A 25652-nucleotide genomic window follows, 5' to 3' on the forward strand; every position below is an offset into this window, starting at 1 on the left:
ATTATGACAGAATGGGCTGAGACAATGAAATTTACCGGAGGAACTGCGTGCGAGGTTAGTGTGAACCTCGAATGAATATTTTCTTGTCGATTATCCTTAGATAGTTACTCCAATTACCGCAGCATTAAATCTTCGTCAAGCGATTATTCATGGTTGCAGCAATACAGGTTTATACATTCAACACCATGGCAGTTTTAATGGCATGCAAATTGTTCGAATACTCGAGGTGATTCACAAACACACGTCAATGAGGCATTCTGTTGATGCCGAAGAAAATTCCTTTTATCTTTCAACATATTATTCCGAGTAATACGCGAATTTTTATATTGCAATTTAGAAAAGTTGAAATAAAATGTTCAGTTTTTAAAAAATTTCAATTAAACTCTAAATGAAGTACAATCGAGTACAATTAATCGAACTTTCAAATGCGTAAAATTTAAATCTTTCTGGAAAAAATTCATTCGTCCATCCCCACTTCTCCCGGCATTATCCTATTTACAAACAGCAGAATTTCCGGGCGAGCCCCTAACACACTGCTAACACACTCATAATCCCTCACGCAATCCTGCAAGTACCGTTGGCCATTGTGCACAGAGCCGCACACTCGCCGACAACAATAACAGCAGGCGTGTTCACAAATTCCGCGGGCAACAAATCCTCGAGCGATCTCGCGTTCGGAATTTCTTGCGGTGTGCTGTGCTCGGGGCGGTTTAAAATGTAAATGCTCCGGAGAGAAGAAGAACCTCGGACCAGGGCTCGTCGGCTGTGTATTAAACATTTATTCGCGTTTGTCTCGGCATTAGCCGGCCATATTTATGCGTATCCTGCTCGGGCGCATCCATTGTGCCATGCCGCCACAGAAAACAGCAAAAACACCGCGATTTCATTCAGTCGTAATTCTGGATCGAGGATAACGGCTGAGATTCGTCTGTGGGATTCAGATATTAATTGAGCCTGGCCAAGTATATGTATAGGGTGTCTCAGCTGAAGGAGACCATCTAAATATCTCCTTTATTTTTAATGGCAAAAAAAATATATTTATGGCATAATTTAAATGGTATCGAAGGGGGAATATCATAGAAGAACAATTTCTTTTATCAGGTTATATTTTCATAGTTTTCTTCAAAAAATACATTTAAATATGCTTAAGTCATTAACAAGATGAAATAAAAGGAAAAGTTTTCCCGATAAAAAATAACAGGACAAAAAAAGATGTTCTTCTATGATATTCCTCCTTCGATACCATTTAAATTATGCCAAAAATATTGTTTTTTGTGCCATTAAAAATAAAGGAGATATTTAAGTGGCCTCCTTCAGCTGACAACGAGACACCCTGTATTTTCGTAATGGAGAAAATTGTTACATTTAAACCAGTATTCCGCCTGGATGTTGAGAAAGTATATACGTCAACATTTTTAAACAGAAACTTTCTTGTTTTTCATTATTTCTTTCGTGAATTTTATGCCAACATATTTGTGACATTTTTCTGATTACATTTCTAAGGTAATGTTTGGATAATCGAGGATAATGGAGGTTCTACATTATCGTGATTTAGACGAGTAACTGTGGTTCAAACTGTATCGTGTTTGGTATCATTTTAATCGGGAAAACGTCGCCAACATGTTAGTAAAAGTTTTATTAGAGGATCAGTGGAAACACAAACAGGTTTTATTAATGGGTAAATATTGTATTTCGATGTTTCATTACTTTCTATGTTTTATGCTAGCCATAGGAGAAGAAAGAGAACAGTGTTAGTACACGATATGAGCGACATTTTGGCCTCGGAATTTACGCACAGATCGAGACACCCACTTCACCGATGGAAAAGAGTGAAGAATCGGTCCGGGAGACAATTACGTGCAACGTACGCCGTTTAATAGTGTGCAGAGGATGCAGTTTCCGAGGTGTCGGTCGACGAACGGACTTTTGAATTTATCGCTCGTAGGAACAGATTACCGGCGATCCTGAGAAAAAGAAAGGTCCGAGCGGAGCATAGGGGACGAAAGGGGATCGTAGACGCGGCATGGTGGCAGGAAAGAAGACGTTCGCGCGATTTATCAATTTCACGGGAGACAAGGGAACTTTTTAAATTACATCGCACTGATCAGCCTCGTCTTTCTCTCATTTCCCCAATCCATCTTGCCCCATCCTCTCCAGCCGCACACAGGCTGCAACTCGGACAGCTTCCCGGCTCCTCGGCAATCTGTTCGTCGTCGCGCTTAGCGGACGATACTTATTGCGTATAGCGCGCACATTTCTTCTTCGCTTAATCCGACCCGGTTCTTTTCCTTTCCAAAAAATCGACTATTTGGAAAGTACAGTAGAACCTCGATTATCCGGGCCTCTGACGTTCGAATTCTTTATCGTTTGAACACTTTCCACAAAGAATTAGTTTGCGTTAAGCCAACACATAAGCTACACAATTTACTGCACACTTCAATAAGGATTAAGTTCAGCACTGAAACTATGTATCACGTGTGGAAATAATTGTTGTATTATCCGAAAAATCATGTGCCACTAATTAGCACGGATGATCGGAGTTCTACTGTACGCGCAAAAAGAGTCTCCAGTTTCCCAGTGGCGCTCTATCATGAAAAATATCTTGGACAAAAATGAACGATGCACTGCAAAAGTGCGTCAGAAAATCAGTCCAGGTATATTGTTGTACTATTTTTCCAAGCGAAATTATCGAATTATCGAATTATCAACAATATCTCGAAAATGTCTGAAGACTCGAAGTCTGATTATTACGACGAACGGGTAGCAGTTTCGATCGAGCAATTCTCGCGAGGGTCGACAGTAAAATCGCGGCATGAGGGATCGTGACGTCGATAATTTTTGAGAGACGACACCGCAGGCCATCGGGCGATAAAATTCTCGCGGAGGTCGAGTATTCGTTGGACGGATTTGGCGAGGACGCACTTATCCGAGGGCACGGCCATTTTGCGAGTGGGTGGCCGCCGTTTCGCCGCGAGTATTCCGAGACGCGCGATCGACGCGGATCCGTCGTAAAGAAGTTTTCGAACGGCTCGTAATCGGCGGGATGGCTGCTGGAAGGGCTTCCTCCTTCGGTATATACGCGCCACCATTTACCGTGAAAGCCTTTGTTCGATTTAAAGCACCCTTTTTCCGTGTCTTGAGCGCGGCGAGCACGCTCGCGCGTCCAAAGGTACCGGCGCACGGGATCAGATAAGCGAAGCTGCGTCAGACGTCCCTTTAAAGCTGAAGCTTTCTCGCTATGACTGCGTCGTAACGCTAAGACGTTCAAATCCTACGACGCTATTTTATTCCGAGCCGTGTATAATGGGGATGAAATCAAATTCGTCGAAGGGAACCGAATTCTCGACATTCATCGTGCAAAGAACGACACTTTCTCCGTAGCAGTTAAATTTAAGTTTGACCTCCATCCTCGGAATTCACGGTACATGTTTGAATTTGTTTCTTTTTCCAGCTAAGCCTTGCAACACGAAAATATATGAAAAACTGTTATGAGAGATCGAAATACATTTCTCTCAATGATAACTGTTACAAGTGTTACAATCCTTATTCGTAACCAATACGAATTTAGTTGATGTAATGTAATACTTATTAATAATAAGTTATTATTCTATGACTTTCTTTCTTTTTGATTATAACAGTTATGGTCCCTGGATATCATTCAATGTACACATAAAAAATTTTTTACGTTGTCAAAATTGAAGATGTCTGGTGGTCACGCTTAATAGAGACACCCTGTATTTATTCAATTAGAAACATGTATAATACCATCGGGCAAAAAATTCATAAAAATCGTAGACCCCTTCTCGGGTCCCCTTCCTTTGCGAGCGTAAGCGCGTACATTTTCAGCAGCTGCCTTCTCGCACACTGTGTCGAAAACGCGAGTTCGCGCGGCGACGATATATCGCGATCAACTTAATTTTTGCGAATCGCCGGGAACGGGTGTTCGAGCTCGACAGGCTGACGCGATTAAAATGATTGAATCACGGGCCCGGGTAATATTCCGACGCGTCAATATTAGGATGCATAGCGCGGGGAATGGCTCGAATTCCGTTGATTAATAAAGCGCCAGTTGATTCCATTAAAAATTGATTTCGTCGATTTCGTTTCTGGCCAGCGGCGCGGCGCGGCGGCCATGCTCACCCGAGTGTCCCACGGCTGAAAGACCCGAACAATCCGCCGGCTGATTGGTGGGAATTTTTGCGTAGAATTCATTTCAGTGGAATCCGTGCTCGATATCGAAGTCGAACCATCGCTCACGAACCTTCTCAGTTGCTCACCACGGACGTCTAACTCTTCATAAAGAACCCTTCCCTGGACTAATTACTTGCGCCGTGTTACCTAATAGACTCGAATACTTCATCCTACCCGACGAAGAAATTCCGCGATCTTCGAGATTGGAATGCATACCTGTGCTCCCGATAAGGGAAAAGTGGCCTAATTTCAACCGACTCCTAAACTGGGTTCTCATCAAATTTCTCTCATCGATAACTGTTATGAGCGATACAAATAAATTTTATGATAATTGTTATGAGCGATCGAAATAAATTTCTCTCATCGATAATTGCTTTGAGCAATTGAAACAGTTTTTCTTCATCGATAACAGTTATTGATGAGGATCCAATTTTTTGAACACTAACAACTGTTACTTGTAACCAAAAAGTATAAAAATCGATATTTTTTAATCATTTTGTTCTTCGAATTTTTTTCTTTATTTTTGGTCCCTGGTTCTTATTCGTATACAGGGTGGATCAATTGTTTCAGAGGCTATTGGTAAGATCAAGTTTCTTTCAGAACTGCAATGATGCACATGCATTAAACAATTACATTATTTTTTTATGGAAATGTGAGGCACAATCGTAAAAAAAAAGATATCATTTATCGAGATATTTTAAGAAAATGTCTGTATCGAAGAAGATGCTCAAACGAAGATACAATGAACATTCCACATTGCCGATGTAAGATTTAGTCAATGAATTTTCTATGCAGACAGTAGAAGCAACATCTCGACGCAATCAATTTGTCCTCCGATTTCACTGCCGTTTCTCAAAGCTCGCCACGATAAAACGTTTTCCAGCGGCGACGTTATAAAGACAAGAAGAATTGTACGTCCCATCCCAATGAATTTAAAGTAGTTCATAAAAACGCGCACCACCATAAACATCCGCAGACCGGTATCAAAACTGATATCAAAAAACATTTCCAATGAAAGTTGAACAGTTTCGTAGGGGACGTTACACCGTGCACATTACCTCTGTATAAATGGAGGAACTTTCGACATTTAAAAGTTATCACTTTGTTTTGTTTTTTTTTTTAATGGAATCGTATATTTCCTTTTACGCGATACCATAGATTCTTGCGCGAGACCTTAACCGAAAAAACGTTATACTTTTTCTCGACTTAATTGAGAATATAATCTTCCTGCATGACGAACGGATTTCTAAGAGTAAAATAAAGTTATGCTAGAATTCGGAAACTTGTCAAACAAAACGAACATTAAAGCGGATAAATAATTCTCCTGCATAACGAATGAATTCCGAATAAGGCAAACCTGTCGAAGAAATTGCAAAGCTCGCGGCGAGCATTTGATCTGAAATGATCGATATCCTCGCGGAGAAATCCCGGAAAATAATTTGCCGGTTGACATTTTCGTGGCAGTCCCGTCGTGGGCCGGATTCCGTCGGGATCCGACACAGCCGGCTGACGGGCCGGTGAAAAATTGAATTCATAGTAGACCACGGCAGCCCGAAAATTTATAATTGTTTGATCAACTTGCTGGCTCTCGCGCGCGGCACGGCAGCTGGCGCGTTTTCATCGGAATTTTCTCCGTTCCCCGTGTTTCCGTTCGGACTGTTAAGAGATCGGAGAATTCGGCACGCGAATTTATACGAAATCCCATTCGCCGCGATCGTTTCCAGAAATATCGGCCGGGTTTTCTGCGAGTTCGGTCGTATTTATGACGTGTACGTAGCCGGGATACGAACGGCTCGATTCCGGGGTCGTCGATATTTCTCCGTCTCTCCTCTGGTCACGGAGAAAAGCAGATTCGTCGTCTGGCACCGGGCACACTAAATTCCCTGCAATTTCCTTCGGGAGAATCAGGATTCTTATACGCTGAAACCGCTCGCGCCTGACCATGCGGCAAAAGATGCCACCGCTGTAAAACAGCAAGTTGATTTCCCGCTACAAAATGCATGAGTCGCCCGCGAAACTATTTCACAAAGATTTCGCGAGAAATTACGACTCCTGTGTTTCAAGCGAGAGCTTCGCACACGCTTGCCAGTCGGCGAGCATTTAAAATGGAGTTTTCGAAACGTTATGACCACCATAAATTTTATGCAGCTCGTTTACAACTGTTTTGAAAACACGCACTGCAACGCACACCCCTTTCGGAGAACCCTTATCGCCTTGGAAAGTCTCAAACAATGCCCCTTTTACTCGAGGAGTCCGACTTGCCACGAGCTTTGTACGGGCTTGTTTCGAAATCAATTAGTAAGACGATTTCATTTCCCCTTTGGTTAAAACTGTACGTCTCTATGTATAAAAGCAAGTTTCATGGTTGTTCTCGAGAGCGAACATGCGAATACAATAAAAACGCAAGCTGGCGTGAACGGTTCGATAATCGGCGATAAAGGGAGTAGCTCGAAGCGAGCTTAGAAGAGCTCGATTTTCCAAATGCGATCGTTAGAGTAACCTAATCACCATCTCCCCCGAGCAGGTACGTATCGATGACATAAACTGCCCTGAGCAATCAGCCAGCAAATGGGTTAATGGGTTCCTTGAAAACGATAGTCTACAGGGCGGTTCACACTTCAGACAAAACCGATGTTTCCCCTCCCACGATCGTTAAACCGTTCCTCCATCTTTCCCGCATCGGACATTCGTAGCACATACACGTTTAGTACTAAACTAGGTACCGCGATACGAAACTCCGAGAAACTGGTAACCCTGTCCCATTCTCCATTGGCTCGGAACTTCCGATCGATCGTCGAACCAGGAAGCCCCCGTTTAACCCTGATTCGTCTATCCAGCCACCATCTCGCCGATTAGATCGGCAATCGACCGGGTAGAGGGAATGCACCGAAAAATGCACCGGTTGCATGCAGATCAATTAACAGCAACTTTATTTTAAATCCCGATTATTCGCCCCTCGTATTGGAGATTTATTTATTACTTGCGAGATGGCGACAATGTATAAAAAATGATGAAGATTATTTTGAAGAGTATCATCTGTTTCCTTCGCGAAGAAAAAATTACGAATTAATTTATATGCGCCTCATATTAAGGGTACGAACAAAATCGGTGGTCTTTTAAAGTGATACTTAGCTTTCATTCATAAAGGAATTATACGTTCGAATACGTCAAAGTATCAGAGCTGCCAACCGCAAGAAAACGGTGGAGCAGATTAAATCCGACGTTCAATTTGGTCGCCCTTTAAAATAGGAGCTGGCTCCGAGTTGAGTAAATTGGGCGAGCCGACGCGCGACGCGACGATGCCGGATCGGATAAATGGAATCCCACTGTATCAGGAATGGATACTAATTGAGAAGGATCGTAGCCAGATCGGTACTTTTTTACACCTAGCGCGAAATAGCCGGGGAGAGAATCGGGAGCGCCGATCGACCGGTGTCCCAAGGGCTCGAGGATTTTTCCAGCAGGGTTGGCGGGCTAATCGAGGCAATAGGACAGAAGGGACACAGTTATCCGCGCGGCGATCGGGTCAATCGAGTGAACCGGCTTAACCATGCTGGAAACACCGAGCGGTTACCGTTGGAACGGCGCCGCCGTTGGATGGGACAGACGCGGGCGGGGGTCGTTTGGTAGGTGTAGAACAACGAAGAAGGGAAGGGAAAGCAGACGGGCCAGGAATTTATCATTTCGTAGCTGAAGTGCCGTAGTGGCGACAAGGCTGAAATTGCAGTATTTGGGAGTCGAGTGGAGGCTTGAGCGGAGAGGAATGGAGTGGAGATTGGAGGGCCGGCAGACAGCGACAGAAATACAAGGACGAGGGACGCAGAGGCGGGGGAGGTTGTAAAGGTCGTACCTGTCTGTAGAAAGGAGGGCCGAAGAGAGAGAGAGAGAGAGAGAGAGAGAGAGAGAGAGAGAGAGACAGGAGGAGAAAGGAGTACAACCGACAGGAGATATGGGGAAAGATAGAGAGACGAACTGTTCGAGGGAACTAACGGAATTCTATTAGATGGACAAGGACAGGCTGAGGGAACAAGCTGAGATCCTAAGCGACGATTCCCCGGTAGCCACTCGTGTTATCCTCCTCCCTGGTCGCATCTGCTTTCGATCTTTCTCTCTGTCACTCTTCAGACATTGCTGACAGTAGTCGGGTGAATCGGAGCGGCCTGGCTCTGCCTAAACCTCTGCCTACACCACTACCGCACTGCGACAATTTGATAGCTCGATCGGAGAGAGGCCCTCGAGTATATCTCCGGCCATCCCCCTCCCCCTTAGGCCAGAACCAAACCCCCCACTGTCCCCCGAGCACACACCATCCCAATGAAATCGTAGCCCCTTGCGATCAACCACCGCGAACCCATTAGGGGTCTCTCTCTCTCTCTCTCTCTCTCTCCCTCTCCCTCTTACTCTCTTTGTGTGTCCGTCTATCTTTCCTGCTCGCTCCAGCTCGCCAGGTCGGTAGTTACGCGGGGCATACATCGACAGGAAAATTTAGTTCCTCGGGCCAACCATAATTTTGCGATACACCGAAGGAGAAATATAGTCGAGCGAACGATGAATTGTTGCGGCTGGAAAGGTTATCTATGGTTAACGGGGGCTCTCTCTATCCGCCGGCGTGTACGCGCCGCTACCGTCGAACGCCGGCTGCTTTGATCTTAATTTAAGATAGCCCGCCCCCGCGCGCACGTTATCGGATCCACGCGATCTATCCTCGCGTGGCGGCCCCCTTAGAAATCCACGGAACCAACCCCCCGCATACGAACCCCCGGACATCTTCCATCGCGATACCGACGGACATGCCCGCTCGACCAACCGGAAGATATGTACCCGGGGGTAAACGAACGTCGACCCGAGTTGACGAGAAATATCAAGAAGTTGGTTCGGAGCTGTTGTTCAATTAGAGCCCTTCCTATTTGCCTACTCGTTGGTCCCGTTTCATGGTAGACACGAGTCTTTTGCAGTTTAGCAGCCACTATCCCGCTGGTTTTCTCAAATCTTTTTTTACGTATAGCATCGTCTGGCTAAAGAAAATATGCACTGTGATACGACCTTTAAATGACCTTGCACTCCGAAAATCAATGTGGAACTTAAAATTTCAAAATATCCTGTCGACTATACATGTTCTTCGAGTATCAAATCGGCGAGAATCGGATCGCACCCGATCGGTTCAGGCGGCGCAGCTCTCTCTCCAGGCACCTTGCGCATCAGTTTTCCATTTTCGCGGAGCCCGGTACATAGGGAGCGCGGTAGAACGAAAGGTGCCCCGAGTAAAAACTCCAGGGAGCACGTAGGATATCGGGATCGGTAACTGTACAGATCAAAGATATCCACGCACGAGAACCTTCCAATTACAGCGCGGCTGAAAACGAGGATTCCTTTTCATGCAGCAGGGAGGCGGCCGAAAGACCGAGAAGGTCTCGACCGCGTGAAATGCAGCTATACACACCGACCATAGGAGAGTCAAGCAAGAGAGAAGAGAGGAGAGGAGAGGAGAGGAGAGAAGAGGAGCGACGTGGAGGGCGTCAATAACGCTCGCTTCACAAAGGGTCGCGATGGGAGGATAAATCGTCGAAGAGGCACGAGACGCCGTTGCCTTTGTCGAAGCAACCGCCTCAAGGCAATGTTCCTACGGCCACGCCCCGGAAACCTTTGCCTGCCTCGTGTCAATGGAGACGCGGCCTTATTAGGATCGACGGTAATTTGTCGACAGAAGTTTGCTTGATGAGAATCTCTGCCGTCGCGCCCGCGCGCGAAACGCTAGCATCCCCTAAAATCGCTGCGGGAGGCTAGGTCCACGCGTTCTGCTCGCGAATGCGATGCTGATTGGACGATTTCGGCGACTACTTATGTGGCTCCATTCGCGCGAGGCTAGTCCTTCTTCGAGGGCACTCGGCACTCGTTCGGGCCCGCTTGATTGGCTACCCCGGGACGGACGCGGCTCCGGCTCTCTCGTTAAGTACGCGGCGCGCCACGAGAAAGGACCTGGCGTCTTCTTAAAATGAAGTTAGAGCAAATTGGGTATTAAAATCTCTGTATTGATTAATTCATTTTTAAAGACACGAGGCGAGGTACTGGATTATTCAAATACAGCGAGCCAATATATGTATGTACGAAAATGGTCAAATAAACGCGAACTACAAATTGCAAAGTCGTGTGTATTTTTCCTCGGCTTTTCTCCGGTGTCCTGTTTCAAGCGATTCAGCGTGGAACGAGTTATAAGAGGGCGGTTCGATTTCCGGCTAGAGCGACGATTTCGTTGATGGTTGGTTGGTGCGTGTGGCTGTTTCTTGCCGGACGACGGGACTCGTCGGGTGCCCGGCAAGAGTAGTCGGTTGCCGGAGCTCTTCAGGAAGATAAAGAGGAACGGGTAGCCGCAAATAGAGGCGGAACTAATCCTAGAGGACCTAAGTAAACCGCTTCTAATGGACCCTGTCACGGGCCTTCAGGACGGCCCCGGTGTCTGTGTACTTGAGTCAGTGCGGCGCGGCGCGGCGCGAACCACGGCCACGGTGACGATAATAATGGAGAATCGAGTGCGAAGGGAACAAAATGAGATAAATGGAGAGAACTGGGGTAGAGCTAAAGTTCGGGGCTGGCAGAGAAAGCCCGGCGCTGGAGGCTAGGCGGCGAGGAAATTAATAGGGTCATTCGACAGTCTCCAACTGTCCATGACAAGGGTTCGCGCGCGCGTTACCGTTCTCTCGGATCTTGGTCATTTTTACCCCACCAGGGGGGCGGGCACCGGCATTAGGATGCAGCCGCGTAATTTCAGTATAATGGGACGTGAAATGCACTCGTAACGCGTTCGAACAGTTTACTCGGCTACCTACCGACGCGGCGAGAATGGCTGGCGTGTCGTCAGGGATTGAGATACGCATGTTAATACAGCCCGTACAGACAAATGAGACGGTTGCTCGTGTCAGAACTTCGTTCGCGAGCTGCTCCTTCTAGCCCGACAAATTTACCGGCAGGCTTCCGCGAACGGCACCAGACACACAGAGAGAAACCGGGTACCGGATTGCCGCACACGGCAATCAGAGTTTGCATAAAGTTTCAGCTTTCGCACAGGAAACGCAGTTCGTTCCGCGTCGAACCGCGATCACCTGCCGAACGAATTACCCTCGGCAACGGCCAGCTTACGCAGCCACTCGTTTCTCGCGCGAAACTCCGCGAGATCCTGAGTTTAGCTCCGGCTTTTTAAAGGACAAGCTCGAGCTACGCAGTGTCAACCGGCAATTGTTTCGGAATCCTTTAAAATCAATCGCAATTTCAATCGTGATCCAACATCCAACATCCCCAATAACGTAATCTAGAATTTTTGTGCTTTCTTTGGTTGCAGAATAATTGTTACAAATTCTGTTGGCTGAAAAACACCTCTCGCATTTTATACGTAAAACACGAGAAGGAAAATGCTATTCAAAATTTTACACATGTTCTCTAGAAATATGTACATAGTATACGACAGAGCAGAGCAATAATCAACCAATATTTAAAATTGACTAATAGTCTTCTTGAATGTTAGTCATAGCAAAAACGTCATTAGTCCAAACTTTTTGATTAGTTAGTAATAACTAGACTGTGCGGATTTTATGCATTTATGATATAAAGGTGTATGTACAATTTAAAACAGTGGACTGGCATACAAGAAACAATATTTATATAATTCTCTTTCCCCGTTATCGATGCAGATATCGATTCGCATAAAAGTTCGCAGTATAATTACAGCATATATCTCGGCAATCTACCTTGGAAATGAAAACATTAATTCCGGTCAGTCCGTCGACGATCTCCGCCGAGTCCCGCGATTTTCCGTCAGAGAGCCTCTCGACCCGCGCAACCGGAACTCGCCGGCCAGTAGCGGTTCGAAATGGCAGCCATGCAAAAACGTGGCGCGATCGCGCATAAATCAGCCGCGAATCAGGAGCGTAGAGGCTCAAAAAAGCTGGTCCGCGTGAGCACGCGCGCGCGCGCGCGCGGCGAATGCAAACGAGACGGGGCGATGAGTTCGCAAAACCAATAGAAACTGCGTGGCTGGTTCGGGAAACACGGCTAACCGGAGGAACGGGGAACAGAGTAGGTGAACCGGAAGTGGATCGGGCCACGAGGAACGAAACTACCTAGAGGAAATACTGCGGCTGCGACGACAGTGAATACAAAATTTGTTTACGGACCGAGGCGTTCCCGGAACGCAACCGGCCATCGAACGTGCCCCCAACTCCCCCGGTCCCCACCTCTTTATCCGCCCCTACCGGTTAAATATCGCGCAGCTTCTGACCTTTCAACGGCGGCCAGCTAACTCGATAAATTATTTTCTCCTCCCCCGTCTTGTTTTGCACGAGCTGAAATTCTCCTGTGTTTCTGGACGCGCTTTCTCTTCCTCTCTCTCTCTCTCTCTCACTCTTGTTCTCTTCTTTGTCCGGCGAACGGGTCCATTGTGCGCTGCGCGAAGAAAAGGCGGGTTCAAGTAACAGCCTCGGCCGAGACGGAGAAAATCTCATCGTCCTCGCAGGCAAGGTGTTATACGTAATAAACCCCCGTGGAAAGGTGAACAAGGAGGCGAGAGGGCGCACGAGCGCGCCGGACCCGCGCGCGGTTATTAAGGGCCCCGGATAAAAAGAGGAAGTCTGACTTTGAAATGCAAAGTGAAATTTTTTTAATTAAGGAGCCTCCTTACGCGCGAGCGGCCCCTTTTATCCAAAGGAAGAAGCGACGACGAGCGGCGTTGTGGAAACGCGTGCGCGCGCGCGACCCGCGACGCCCGACCTGAATCCGTTCGCCGTTCAAATTAAAGTAGCCTTTTGTCGCTTTGATGCTACCGGCAAGAGCTGCCCGCCGTCGCAAGCTTTGTGAGACTTCGCGGGCCCGCGACAGCTAATATGTTACGTTTCCGCGAGACCTGCAAGTGTTTATCAAAAGACTCCGAGGTGTTTCCATTATGGCCTCGACGGTCGGCGAAAAGTGCGAGGGATGATCTGTTTAACCTGCCAAGCAAGGGTGGATATCGAGCCACAGGTATCACAGGTAGTCTGCGCATCTTTATGCAAATTAAAATTGACTGCATGAATTGCAAGCAACCTGTACAACGTTGACATTGTTTGATATGTTAAAAAGCTTGGAGATTATATTACGAAATTTATTATTACAAATTAGATATTATTAGAAAAAAGTAAAAGTGAATTTTTTTTAACTTTTTTGTCCGAGCCTGTAATGAAACTGATCAATGCATGTCGTAGATCGGCGTCAATTATACCGGGTGTCCCGCGTAACATTTTTCACGATTTTTCAATTAAGTGCTTGCGATAATCTGACAAAAAAATATTTTAAACAAAAGTCGATCAGTTTTTGATTGGCTATAGATTGCAGTAAAAAAAGTATTTTAACCTTATTCGTAACCAATATGATTTTACTCGTTGAAATACTTGTTATCCCATGACTTTTTTTCGTTTTGGCTAGGGTCCCTGACATGAAATAGTTGCGGTTGTTTAACGTTACTGTTAGGAATCGGACATTTCGTATGCAACGACCTAATATAAGAGCGTCGGAATCGCTAGTCCAGCAACAGGAGTGGCAATATCGCAGGAAAGGGAGAAAACTCGGTCCCCCAACCGGGAGCAAGGCGTCCCGGAAAAAAAGAGGAAGCCTTATGAAAGAAAAACGGTCTACGCAGGAGGAATGCACCGGGCGCGTACCACCCCCCGGGGATGATTGATGAATCCGGGAATCGTCGAACGGTGGATCCATTTAGGGAAGTTTTTTTCTGGCCCCCGGTTCCGGGCTTAATAAGGTGCGTCACTGTTGAGGGAGGATGAAAAGTTGGTCGCTCGCGGCTGTCGCGACAGAAGGAAAGACAGAAGAAAGGAGGGGAGAGGAAGATCCTGCGAAGAAAGGAAGCTCTTAATACTTGCAGCGCGTTCCGCCGCCATTACCTATCGGCGGATAGTCGAGAGGATAAGGTCGCGAGTAGAACAGAGCAGAGAGCAGAGCGGAGCAGAGCGGAGCGGAGCAGACTCGGCTACGTAAATTGGCTTAAGGGATTTGGCCCTCGGTGAGCTTAATGCTCCACGTCCTGCTCGTTATGGGTCCAATCTACCGGGTCCGAGGGAAAATCTGATTCCCAGGCCGTGGTCGCGCGCGTACACGCGCTGCTGCGTAACTCCTTTGTTAAATCGCGAATTACGTCGCAAAACTTCGGATTACGCTGCCCGTCCGTGCGTGTACGCGTGTGTATCGGCTCTCCGGCTGGAAGTTCGATGGCACGCGAGCCCCGTCGAAAGCTAATCACCGGGAAGAACGCTAACGGCCGTCGTTGTTACGGAATTTTCGAGAACCCCCGCAGCAACTTCCGGGTAACTGTACTCGATCCGATGGAATCCGTATACTTCTTCGGGGCCCGAACTTCGAGGAGACTTAATGAACTCGGGAAATTATTAACACTGGTCACTGCGCTATTTATTTTCACGGCGAAACTACTCCGCGAGATTGCCCCCCGACATCCACGGAACAGACAATAGACCCGAATCGAGAAGATGTAGACAGCGGAACTTTCGACGCGCGGTCCGAAACTCCCCGAGATTCGGTTGATCTTGCCGCTGATTACTTCTTTTAAGATATCGGCCTCGGGATCGAGAGGAAATTGGTAATTTCGTGCTTCGCTTTGCACGATCGTCGCAGAAGACTTGGGTAAGGCAGACGGTCGCGGAAATATTTGGATACCAGCGCAATTTTGACTTCCGTGTTTCGGAAAAGTCTACAGTATATGCGTTGACATCATTTTGTTGAATATGCGAGGAATAATATTCGGTATAACCAGGGTGAACTTTAAAAATCAATTGTATTAATGTAAAATGATTTTGTACAAAATGAAAATTTTGAAATATCATAGACGGAATTCATCTCACACTCATTGTCAGATGAAGATCGATATGGTCTCCCCAACTATTGGATATTCTTCTAAAATAATTTATTAACGAAGACAACTGCCCGAAATAATCGACCTATCATAAAAGACCAAGAAACACACTGTGTATTTACAGTGCGTACACTTTTAGATAGAAGCGAAATTGCGAGATATCTCGGGAATTACGTGAAGTGTGCACGTCCCGACGACGTCAGAGAAGACGTTGAGGGTCTTATATCATTAACAACCTGAATCCAACCGCAAGCCCGTGACGCGTAGCACAAGATATGCGTGTTTAATGCTGTTCCGCATTGAACTTAACTCAATCTCGAGACCACCGTTCCCTTTCCGGATACCTTGGCCTCGTAAACGCGCATAAAGCTCACCACACCGTATTGATACTGCGAAACACGTGTACTCGGAAAAGCGACGACAGGACCAATTAAAATTTCTCTACTGCTACGATAATCACACGACAGCAACAATCTTTTACCTTGATCTTAACAACTATCTTAACAAGCTTATAGTTCTGGTAGGTTCCTTCCAGATCTGGCAATTCTACCAATTATTAAATCTAATAAAATAAGGTCTTCTAGCTCGCTCGCACATGTACGAAACAATAAACAACCACTGGAGTTGTACTTTCGCAGAAAAATCGTGGGGCGTATTTAATTAGAGGGCTCCAATCATTTCTGCCAGCCTGCGTCCAACTGTATGAAACTTCGTGTAACTCGTGTCGAGAAGACTTTTACTTCTGTCCTTCTATCCTTCGTCGTTCCGTCCTCTCCCCTTAATCGTCCGGATGTCGTCAAACAATCGAAGTTACAGTGAAAACACATGTTATCCGGACACCAATTATTGGCGATGGCCTCGTGACACCGGCTACACGGAAAGAGACACTTCCGAGCATTATATTTTTCTTTTAAAGACGCAAGAGAGAGAGAGAGAACTGTCGCCGCGTGTTTCCCGAGACGAGCAATGCTGTTCTATCTTGTCGGCGACAAAACGGACATCGAAAAGGAGCGGCCCGCAAATAGGGTAAAACCATCGCGCGCGCGTGGCTGTCTGGGAACGTGAAAAGGCACCCGCGAATCTATCGTCGTGTTTTCCCAGTTCGCGTACGCCATAATAGACGCTTTCTTTGCTTTCTCAGCAAATAGTCGCGGGCATAGAGCTCATTACTGTACCAGTCGTCAAGCCGTCGCAAACAATGACGTGCCCCGGAGCTGTGTGCGCAGCTGTTCCCCGCACGAGACGAGCGTGGAAATTATAAGTTTTCGCGCTTAACGAACCACTAAGAGAACCGAGGCTGTCGTGTACATTGAAAACACCAGTGAATTAACGCCTAGCGTATAGAAGACTGATGTTCGAGCCTCCGCAACCGTCGCATTAAGATTACCAGTGCGAACAGACAACGTCTCGCGAAATGTTGCCGCGGAACGCGCTTGATGCGCTTAATCGCTCATTCGGGATAATCGCGAATACTTGTTCGATAGAACACCGGTGCTAATTACGAACTGGTCGTCGAAATCGTACTCCGGCAGCTAATCCTTCATTATAATGTTGTTGCACATGGACAACGAATTAGGGTAAGGTTGCTCAAGTCGTATACCCTAACACAGAAACCGTATAAAACTTAGGATTTATCAAATAAATAGCTTTAGTAAGCGAAATCATAAAGAACATCTCACCGATAAATTCAGTGTTACACGAGCTTCGGAGTAGCAACTCAATTTTGCATAAAGTTCATTGACCCAGCTCCAAAGGCCCCAGCTCGACTGTGCGAGCTATCGCGAAGCTATTCGAACTTCCAAGAGCAGCAACACTGGCAAAAACCGATAACGCGTCCCAGTTCGGATTCGGAAATCGACATGTCGGTGCCGGAGCAGGGACACGATCGGTGAAATGATCCGTCCGGCACCGATAGAATTTCAATAATTGAATTAATCTTTCATCCATTTGGCGCTCGGTCTCAATTAAGTCGGCAACGTCGAATTAACACGCAACGAAATCCTATTACGCGTCGAATCTCCGGCTCGAGCAGCGTGTAGACAAAGCTTATTACAATGACTTACCCGTGCATTAACGTGCACCGGCAGCCGGCTCCTCCAATTGCTCCCTCTTACGCGATCTACCAGCACAAACAACGAGCGTTTATCGTGTTCCCTCGTGGCGGGCCCACATCCTGATTCCCTGCGATCCATAAACCACGATCCGAAATTCCGACGCACCCACCGCCGCGCCGGACCGAGAGCACACGCAGGCTTATAGCCGGCCGTCCGCAAAACCGTAAACAGCCCTTAAACGCGCCCTTAATCCTCGCCTCGCCGCGACCAACCCTCTCGCCATCTATCTCTCTCTCTCTCTCTCCCCCCTCTCCCCTCTCCCTTTGCTTCTGTGTCTCTGTGTACACAGGGGTTAGGCGCCAGAAAACGCGGACACTACTTCCAACCTGAACGTCGAACGCCATAATATTGCTCCTGATGCCTTGTCGTGATACAGGAAGTCGAAATTTGGAATTTCGAGAAGAGATACCGTGTCACACTGCAGAAATACTAAAACTACATACATGGTACATTGAAACGAGATAGTAATATTTCATCTAAATCCACAAATACCTTAGACGTGAGGGGTATTGTAGAATGAATATTACTAGTCAGTTTGAAGATAAAGAAATTATTTGTTAAAGGGTCAAACATTGAAAATAAATTTAACATACGAATAACAGCCTAGGAATTTGAAAGCAGCGTAGCTCCAGCATTCCCGAGGTTCTTGATAGTCTTCGGTCGACGGAAGACTGATCGATCGGAAAGAAGGATTTGCGAATCGATTTCTCCGGAGTATAACGAGTTCCCGGGCAATTTTTCCTCGCGGGGGTTCAGAAGCTAGGCCTGCCGGATACCCGGGGCACGATTTTTCTCTTGTCTGAAGGGGAATTAGGAAAGCGGCCGGCGGCCTGTCCGATGTAACTAAGGGCCGCTCGTTATTGCCGAGATTCCCGCCCGTCCATTTTTTCGCCGGGCCTCCTGGTCGAAGGATATAAAGCGCGACGCCGGCCCTGGGAAACAAAGAATAAAGAATCCTAGCCGCGCGCAACTTGCGAAACGAGTTCAGAAGTTGTTCGGAAGGATCACGGGGACCCGGGCGACGTCCGACGGCGTTGCCCACGACAATGCAATCTCCCGGATATTACATACGAAACGTCCCGTATTCTCATTTCGTTCTGATTCGACCACTTCTGCCATATCAGAGATCCACTCCTCGCCCGAATTATAACCGAAACAAGTTTCATCTCGACGGGAGTACGCGGCGGAATCTACCGAGACGTTCTATCAACGGAGAACGTGTCCCCGCTGCTGTACAGCAAAATGCCGGACACTCGAAAGTATTACTTTCGGCCCGGAGAAATGAAGAAGCGGATCATTTTGTCCGACGTCGGTTTGCCTTTCTCGCTCTGGGGCATGTGAGCCGTTTAATCAGGGATTCTTCTGTAGCCTGTACAAACAATTCATTTATTTTTCATTCGAGTATAAATTAGAACATCTCGAATATATGCTGCAGAAATTTTACAGACGAATTCGCCAGAATCAAGAAACTACAGCGCGTTCAACGCGATGCCTCTGTTACCGAGTTTAATTCGGCGAACATTCACCGATGAATATACGGCGGATGTTTATGCAAATTCTAAATATCATCACTTATGTTATAAAGTCTGCCAGTCACTCAAAGAAAACAAACACAGAGACGCAACAACCCGGAAATTCACGTTACTACATCGACTCTTTAAACTTGAAGAATTTTTTAACATTGCTGTTTAAAGTTTTGATCACTAATGCTTTGACATAGGGTATCGGTTAAATTATATTATTCTTTTCAGCCTTTCGAATGTATTTCTATGACTTTTTTGCTGGTAAAAACGTAAATCCTATACTATAAAGCTCAATTCATGCATAAACTCAAATTTTTTGAAATTGTTACATGCGACGTTTCTCCTAGCAACCACAGAAATATCTCTGGTCCAAACGTAACTGATGCTTCGTCCCGGAGATACACAGATGTAAGGAAGCACGTACTACAAAGTTTCGGCTACTTAGCGTTTGAGGAGCAACGGGGCCGCCGCGCCGCGGAACTCCAATCGAATCGAACAAATTAATACGGTAATAGAGTTTCCTTAGATACCGACTTCCAATTACAATCCCCGTGGTCATTAAATCACTCGGCGAGATCCCCGTCCCGATAACGACCGGCTGTCCCATTTTTACCTAATATTGAAATTCGTTTAAACCTCGTTACCTTCCGCCGCGCCGCGTCGGACGATTATAACCGTTCGGATCCTGACCCAAGGATCCTGCGATCGTCTCGATGATCGGCGATAATTCATCGTGTCTAACGAAGCTTGATAAGGGCTGCGGACGGTGCTTGGATCCTGCGGAAGATTCACTTGGGTCGCTTAAATATACTTGATCAGCGAGTGAGATTCGACCAGTCTCGTATCAATTAGTTAATGGAAATATTGTATGTTAGTTCGACATACATATATGAATAGGTTCATGCATGAATAGAGACAAATTTTTATTTGATTCTAGTACCTTGTACTGGAAAATGTTTATTATGCATAAAAATACCCGCCAAACACTGAAATGAAGAATCGGTATATGCTTTTAGGTGAATGCTTTCAGGTATTTTTTAAATATTGGGTTGGACCGAAAGTTCGTAGCGTTTGTAAATTAAAATTGAAAGTTAAACATCAGTTATTTATTCATAGATTTATTCAATAACATATTTTCCATTCTGTTTTATTACTTTTTCCCATTTTTGAGGTAACTTCTCGTGTTATAATATGAATAAATACCTTAATTTTACCTTGGATTCTTAATTTGAAAACGCTACGTACTTCCTTCCCAACCCGATATTAAAGAATATATTTCTCAGAGAATTAGATCATGTATCAAAGTCTTGAGTGCTGAGAAAATGGAAGGTGTATCAGCTGAAGGAGGTCACCTAACTATCTCCTTTATTTTTAATGACACAAAAAATATCGAAGGAGGAATATCATAGAAGAACAATTTCTTTTGTCCGGTTATTTTCTCAGTTTTTTCAAAGTCATCGTTATTTTTTTATCGGGAAACCTTATCATTTTTTTTATTCCATCTTATAGCGGCCAAAAAAATACATTTGAATATGCTTAAGTCATTAACAAGATGGAATAAAAAAAATGATAAGTTTTCCCGATAAAGAATGAAACGATGACCTTGAAAAAACTATGAAAAAATAACCGGTCAAATAAAAATTGTTCTTCTATGATATTCCTCCTTCGATACCATTTAAATTATGCCAAAAATATTTTTTCTGTGCCATTAAAAATAAAGGAGATATTTAGGTGGCCTCCTTCAGCTGAGGCACCCTGTATACTAATATTTCATCATGTACGCAATTACATTAATTGTCTGCAACTTGAGGAATTAAATGATAGAAAAATAGCAGTGTGACGACATTCGTCTCCGCAAAGGGTTGAACCTGCATCAATAAATTGTTTTGTACATGTAGGATCGTTTGTTTTCTATCGCTGGAGGTTGTAGAGTAAGTGTGGAATATACCCAGGACGGGTCAGTCAGGGATCGAACCCGACGATCGCCAAAGGTGGAAACACGCGGATCCGAGTGAAGGCCACGTGGCGATCGCGTCTGGCTTCGAGGAAGGTAAAAGACACGAGGACCGAATGATGGGAGTCTGAGGGGTAGCAGGGAAAGGGGGAAGGGGGAAGGGGGAAGGGAGGCGTCGCGACGCCGAGCAACACAACCACACCCTTCGAAGGACCTACTGGATCGATAGGCACACTACCATCGGCTAAAGCTGAAAGAGGAAAGTGGCGCGAGTCGCGGCCGAGAGGGGGTGGACGAGAGGACGCAGAATGGGACAGAAAAGGGGCAAAGAAAGAGGATAAGACAAATTGCCAGAGATCTCACCGCGCTGCTTCTGCCGCCTCTTCTTTCTCTCGTCCTTCACCCTCCTTGCTCGGCTCTTTTTTCAGCCAGTTACCTGCCACCGACAATCGACGTCGCGCGAAAACTTCTTCGACATTCACCTCGCGTCTCTCGTACCCTCTCCACCTTCCCCACCCCCCATCGCACCCCATTTTGCCACGCGTCCTTTTTTCCACGCGAATTTTCAATCTCGCAGCATATTGTTAAAGTAACGAGGTTACCGGAACGAATTTACGATCGCGTCATAATCGAGCAAGCCGGCCGGGAGAGAGAAAGGATGTAATCGAGTCTCTCTCGGCGAGCTGTTTCCCATTGATTCCGACGCGCGGTAAAACCCGCGATTGCTACATCGAGACGACTAATGACCACGCGGAGGACTGTTTGTTTGCTGATGCTTGTCGTTGTTATTGTTCAGCTTGCGCAATTTGCGCAGAAGAATTTTAATTCTCGCCGAACGGGCCCGCTTTTGTTTCTCCTCACAATTGCGAAAGCTGTTGCAAGGTAAGGCGGTTGATACGTAACCACTTGTAACGGTCAGTGTATATGTTTGTGCAAACGTAGGTCCCCGAAAATTAATTTACCAAAACTTGATTACGTTCATCAACGGCAGAACTCAATTAACAAAGTCGAGCCTACCAAATCGACTTTTTCAACGTCCCATCGAGCACACTGTATAATTATTTCCAGGCGAGCGATTTCCCGCATAGAAATCGCCTAATAGCCGAAGCCTTTCGCGCAATTTCACCGCTCGGAAAATACCACTTACGAATCGCGGATTATTAACGCACGGGTCGCGATATCTGTTCCCGTCGGGAGAGAGAGAGAGAGAGAGAGAGAGAGAGAGAGAGAGAGAGCCGGATTCAGAGGGTAACATATCGGGCCATTCCGGTCAGCCGATGTTGCCATTTTGGAAAAACGGTCAGCGCGCCACGTCTCTCGCGCCCTCTCGCGCCCTCTCACTGCGTCCAATTAAAATTGTTAATCCCCGGAAAAGTGCATCGCAAATTAATCCGCGGCAGGGCATGCTTCAATTACCGGTGGGCCCCGCGAAAATATCGTCCAGACAATAAGCCGCGTTCGTTTGTTTCAATCAATGAACCCTCGAGAACAATTCCGTGTACCGGGGACGGCCGCCTGTCAACGCGGTGTAATTCGCGAGAGCGTTTCCGGCCGCGGCGGTAATACGATTAAATTTCCCCCGTTAACGAGAACGTTTTCATTCGCAGGACTATGCGCGAACCTACAGGGTGTCCCCGTTTCGAGTGACTTCGTGCGCGCGATATTTATTCCTTTCTTTTCTTATTCATTTCAATAAATCGCTGAAAACCGTTATGTCCACTTGCAATTTCCTCTTACAACTTATTTCATGTTTTTGTTGACAAATAGCAACATTATTGTAGATTTTTCTATTGTCGGACGCAAGAATCTCCAGATTAAATGATCGAAAGGCACAGTTATGCATACCAGGGACCACAAAATAACAGTTACTCTAAAATTTTCTCTACGATAAAAATCATTTTCTCATTAAAAATTACGATGAACAAGTGAAAAGAAATTCGGTCATCGAAATAAATTTCTCTCACTGATAACTGTGTTATAAGCGATCGAAATGAATTTCTCTCAACGATAACATTCACCAACAAGAGAAAAAATTGTCAGTTACTTATAACTCTTATTTGTAACCAATACGATTTTAGTCCATGAAATACTTGTTCTTCTATGTTGTTATTTATGGTCCCAGATGCAGACCATTGGATAAATATACATATTTTCATTTTCTATAACAATATCAAAGTAGAGGTATAAAGTCTTATTTCCAAAAATACGAATAACCTTGATATCTCAATTTCTTCGTAAATGAGGAAGATATTCAGGTGATTCTGTTTAGCGGAGGACACCCGGTACGTGCATGTTCGAGCGTGTGTGCAGGGACGCGCCCCTCCATTTTTCATCCGCAGCGAAAAGTTGCACGGCCATGCAATTTCGCGGCACATTTTCTCGCTCCTTTTCCGGCTGCAAGCCCCCGCCTGCCTGCCACCCCCTGTGTCACGTTCTTCGAGGCCTTTCACGTGTCCCCGGCGCCACCCCCCATTGTTCCATTGTCGACCGGAACGGCGACACACGGCCGCTAGCCGGCGTTGATCAGAATTCACACGCCCGGACACCCACGCCGCTAGAAACCAGCCTCGCGCCGCTTCCCGGACGACGAAAACGTAACGCGCCGGCTGCTAAACCGCCGGAGACAATGTTCCCCGAGGACTCGGGGACGCGACGGAAGGACCACCAACCCTTCTGCCGAACCAGAAAGACGCGACGAACCGTGAACCCGGCATAGAAATGTAACGAGCTCGCTGTCGTGCCGAAAATTCGCTTGCTCGCGCGAGACCGCAACGATGTTCCACTTGATAGAGGAAAGGGAGGTTTTTTAATTGATCGTAGACTCTACAGTTAGGAGCAAAACTGATCACGCATACTTCAAATCAGAATAACTTTTATTATTAATGGACCAAACGACTTCAATTTCTCTGTAAGTCTAGATGAAGTAGTTTAGTAAATGACGTCTAAAGAATATGTTGAAGAAATGCATTTGGTCGGAATTGTGAAAAACAGTAGTACAAATTGATTTTTACGACCTTTTTAGCTTGGTCGATAACGAAAATTTAGAGGATGTGTTTGGTTAACTTGAATAAATTATATACGCTCCGAAAATTTCATTGGAATTGGTTAATTGGTTTACGCGTCATAAACGATTTTGATCTCGAATTTGTTGGATTTTGAAAAATTGCAATTTTTACCTACGTAAATGAAAAAAATTCATTGGGCTAAATTAGGTGGTATTGCGATATACATATTTCCATGAATCCTACCATTATTAGTTTATATTGTTAAATGACGAAAATCCTGCGAACTCATTATGGGGTGTCCCCCATATGGGGAGGCAAGTGACCTCAGCTTGAAATAATTTTTCAGTTGATAAAATCTCGAGATAATATGATCTTGTTTCATCCGCGTATGATTCTATATTCTTCTTACAATTCGCATTTTAAATTTAATTTGACATCTATTATAGGAGTTTGGATAATACAGAGTTCGTTTGATACAATCACTTGTTTCCAAGTCATTAGACTACATTTTTGACTGTTAGAAGATGAAGACAATGATCTCCGAGGATCCAGAACGCGACGGAAGGACCACGAACCCTTCTGACGACGTATAAAGATTCGACGAACCGTGAACCCGACATAGAAATGTAACAAGCTTACTGGGAAAGCCAACTTGCTCCCTGTTACCTGAATTCTTGACGGTTGTTAGGGGAGAGAGAATTTGACAGTGCTACATTGTTCTGGTTACGTTGTACTTTCAGACGAGACGTCTGAAAGTGTTAATAGCACAAGTATGTACTTGGGAAAGAAACTTCATATGTATATGATATTATTACTTGCATGTTAGTATGTTAGTCTTGCATCATTTTTTAGCACGTGTATGTAAATAATACATTTAATAACACAAGTGTAGAAAAAAAACAAAGTTTATCACAAAAATGATTTGTGTAACGCTCTCAAACCATGTAGATCCTAATCAAATTTGTACTACTAGATTGTAGTACAAATCGATTTCCAAGTTTGCTAAAAAGATGAAGCGTTAATTTAATTTAGAGTAATTTACAACACAATCGATGTAGTTCTTGTTGCGCCATTAATACTGCTCTAAAATGTGCTTCTCTGCAATAATTCCATTTCACAGGTTTACCACGATTAATTTTGCTAACAACCAATCTGCAGACTGTTTCCAATATCTGAATTATTCCTGCCGCCAGACGAAATCAATTCCGAATTCTCATCCGTGGCAAATCAGAGCCCAAACCGTGCAATTTGCATAAATATCCGCAGAGGCTGCGTTTAGCCCATCGATTCCGCTAAACAAACCATTACACGCTGCGCTTAACGTCGCACAGATTGTACAGGAGCGTTGCACTCACGTGCCCCGTGGATTCTATCGGCCCCAGGAGCAGCGTAAGTTCGCGAATACGTCCCGTGGGACGAATCAGGATAGTCGTGTTACGTTCTGACCCCCCTTTCCAGCCTGTAACAATCCTGTTTTCCTCTATTGCTGCGCGCGTATCCTTTCGCGATCCCCGGAAAAATGTGAGCTGCGGCTTCGAGATGTTCAATCTCGATTGACGAATCTACGTTTTCATTAGAAAGAGGGGAGAGATAATGTAGATCTTGTATTTTTATTTATCACAACCTAATTCAAGTGACTGCCGAGTGCTCGGAAAATTTCTTTCGTGAACCAAACCACCATGAAAAAGGAAAAGAAAATCTGGTGTAACGATTAGCAGGAACTTTGTGCAAAATAAACAACCAGAAGCCAAACAGAAACGTCTTTCTTTGTTTAATAATTTCAGCGAGTTGAAAGCAACATACACTTAAATTCTAATATTTCTACCGTTTCAAATTTTATGTACTCATTTGTGTACATAAATGCATAAAAATTACAATGGGAAGCTGCGATTTAACGCAATTTTTACTAGACGGATTCGTCGTTTTGCTCACAATATGACGTTTCGACTTCTCTGATTGCAG

The 25652-nt window shown here is 45.4% G+C and overlaps 2 protein-coding genes across 12 annotated transcripts in view; one reads left to right on the plus strand and one right to left on the minus strand.

The window, feature by feature from the left end:
- Positions 1–25652, minus strand: part of Urm1 (Ubiquitin-related modifier 1) — a 386421-nt gene that overhangs the window by 263284 nt on the left and 97485 nt on the right. The gene's annotated exons all lie outside the window — the stretch shown is intronic.
- Positions 1–25652, plus strand: part of LOC143212000 (uncharacterized) — a 210876-nt gene that overhangs the window by 138174 nt on the left and 47050 nt on the right. Inside the window, exon 3 of one of the 10 annotated variants that reach the window (XM_076430231.1) lies at positions 1–54. The exons of 8 other annotated variants lie outside the window; for them this stretch is intronic. In XM_076430231.1, coding sequence (XP_076286346.1) covers positions 1–54 — 54 coding nt within the window. Of the gene's footprint in view, positions 25641–25652 lie in introns of those variants that run through there. One more of the 10 variants, XM_076430241.1, reaches the window with a different exon arrangement.

Source organism: Lasioglossum baleicum, chromosome 9, assembly GCF_051020765.1.
Source record: "Lasioglossum baleicum chromosome 9, iyLasBale1, whole genome shotgun sequence".
NCBI lineage: Eukaryota > Metazoa > Arthropoda > Insecta > Hymenoptera > Halictidae > Lasioglossum > Lasioglossum baleicum.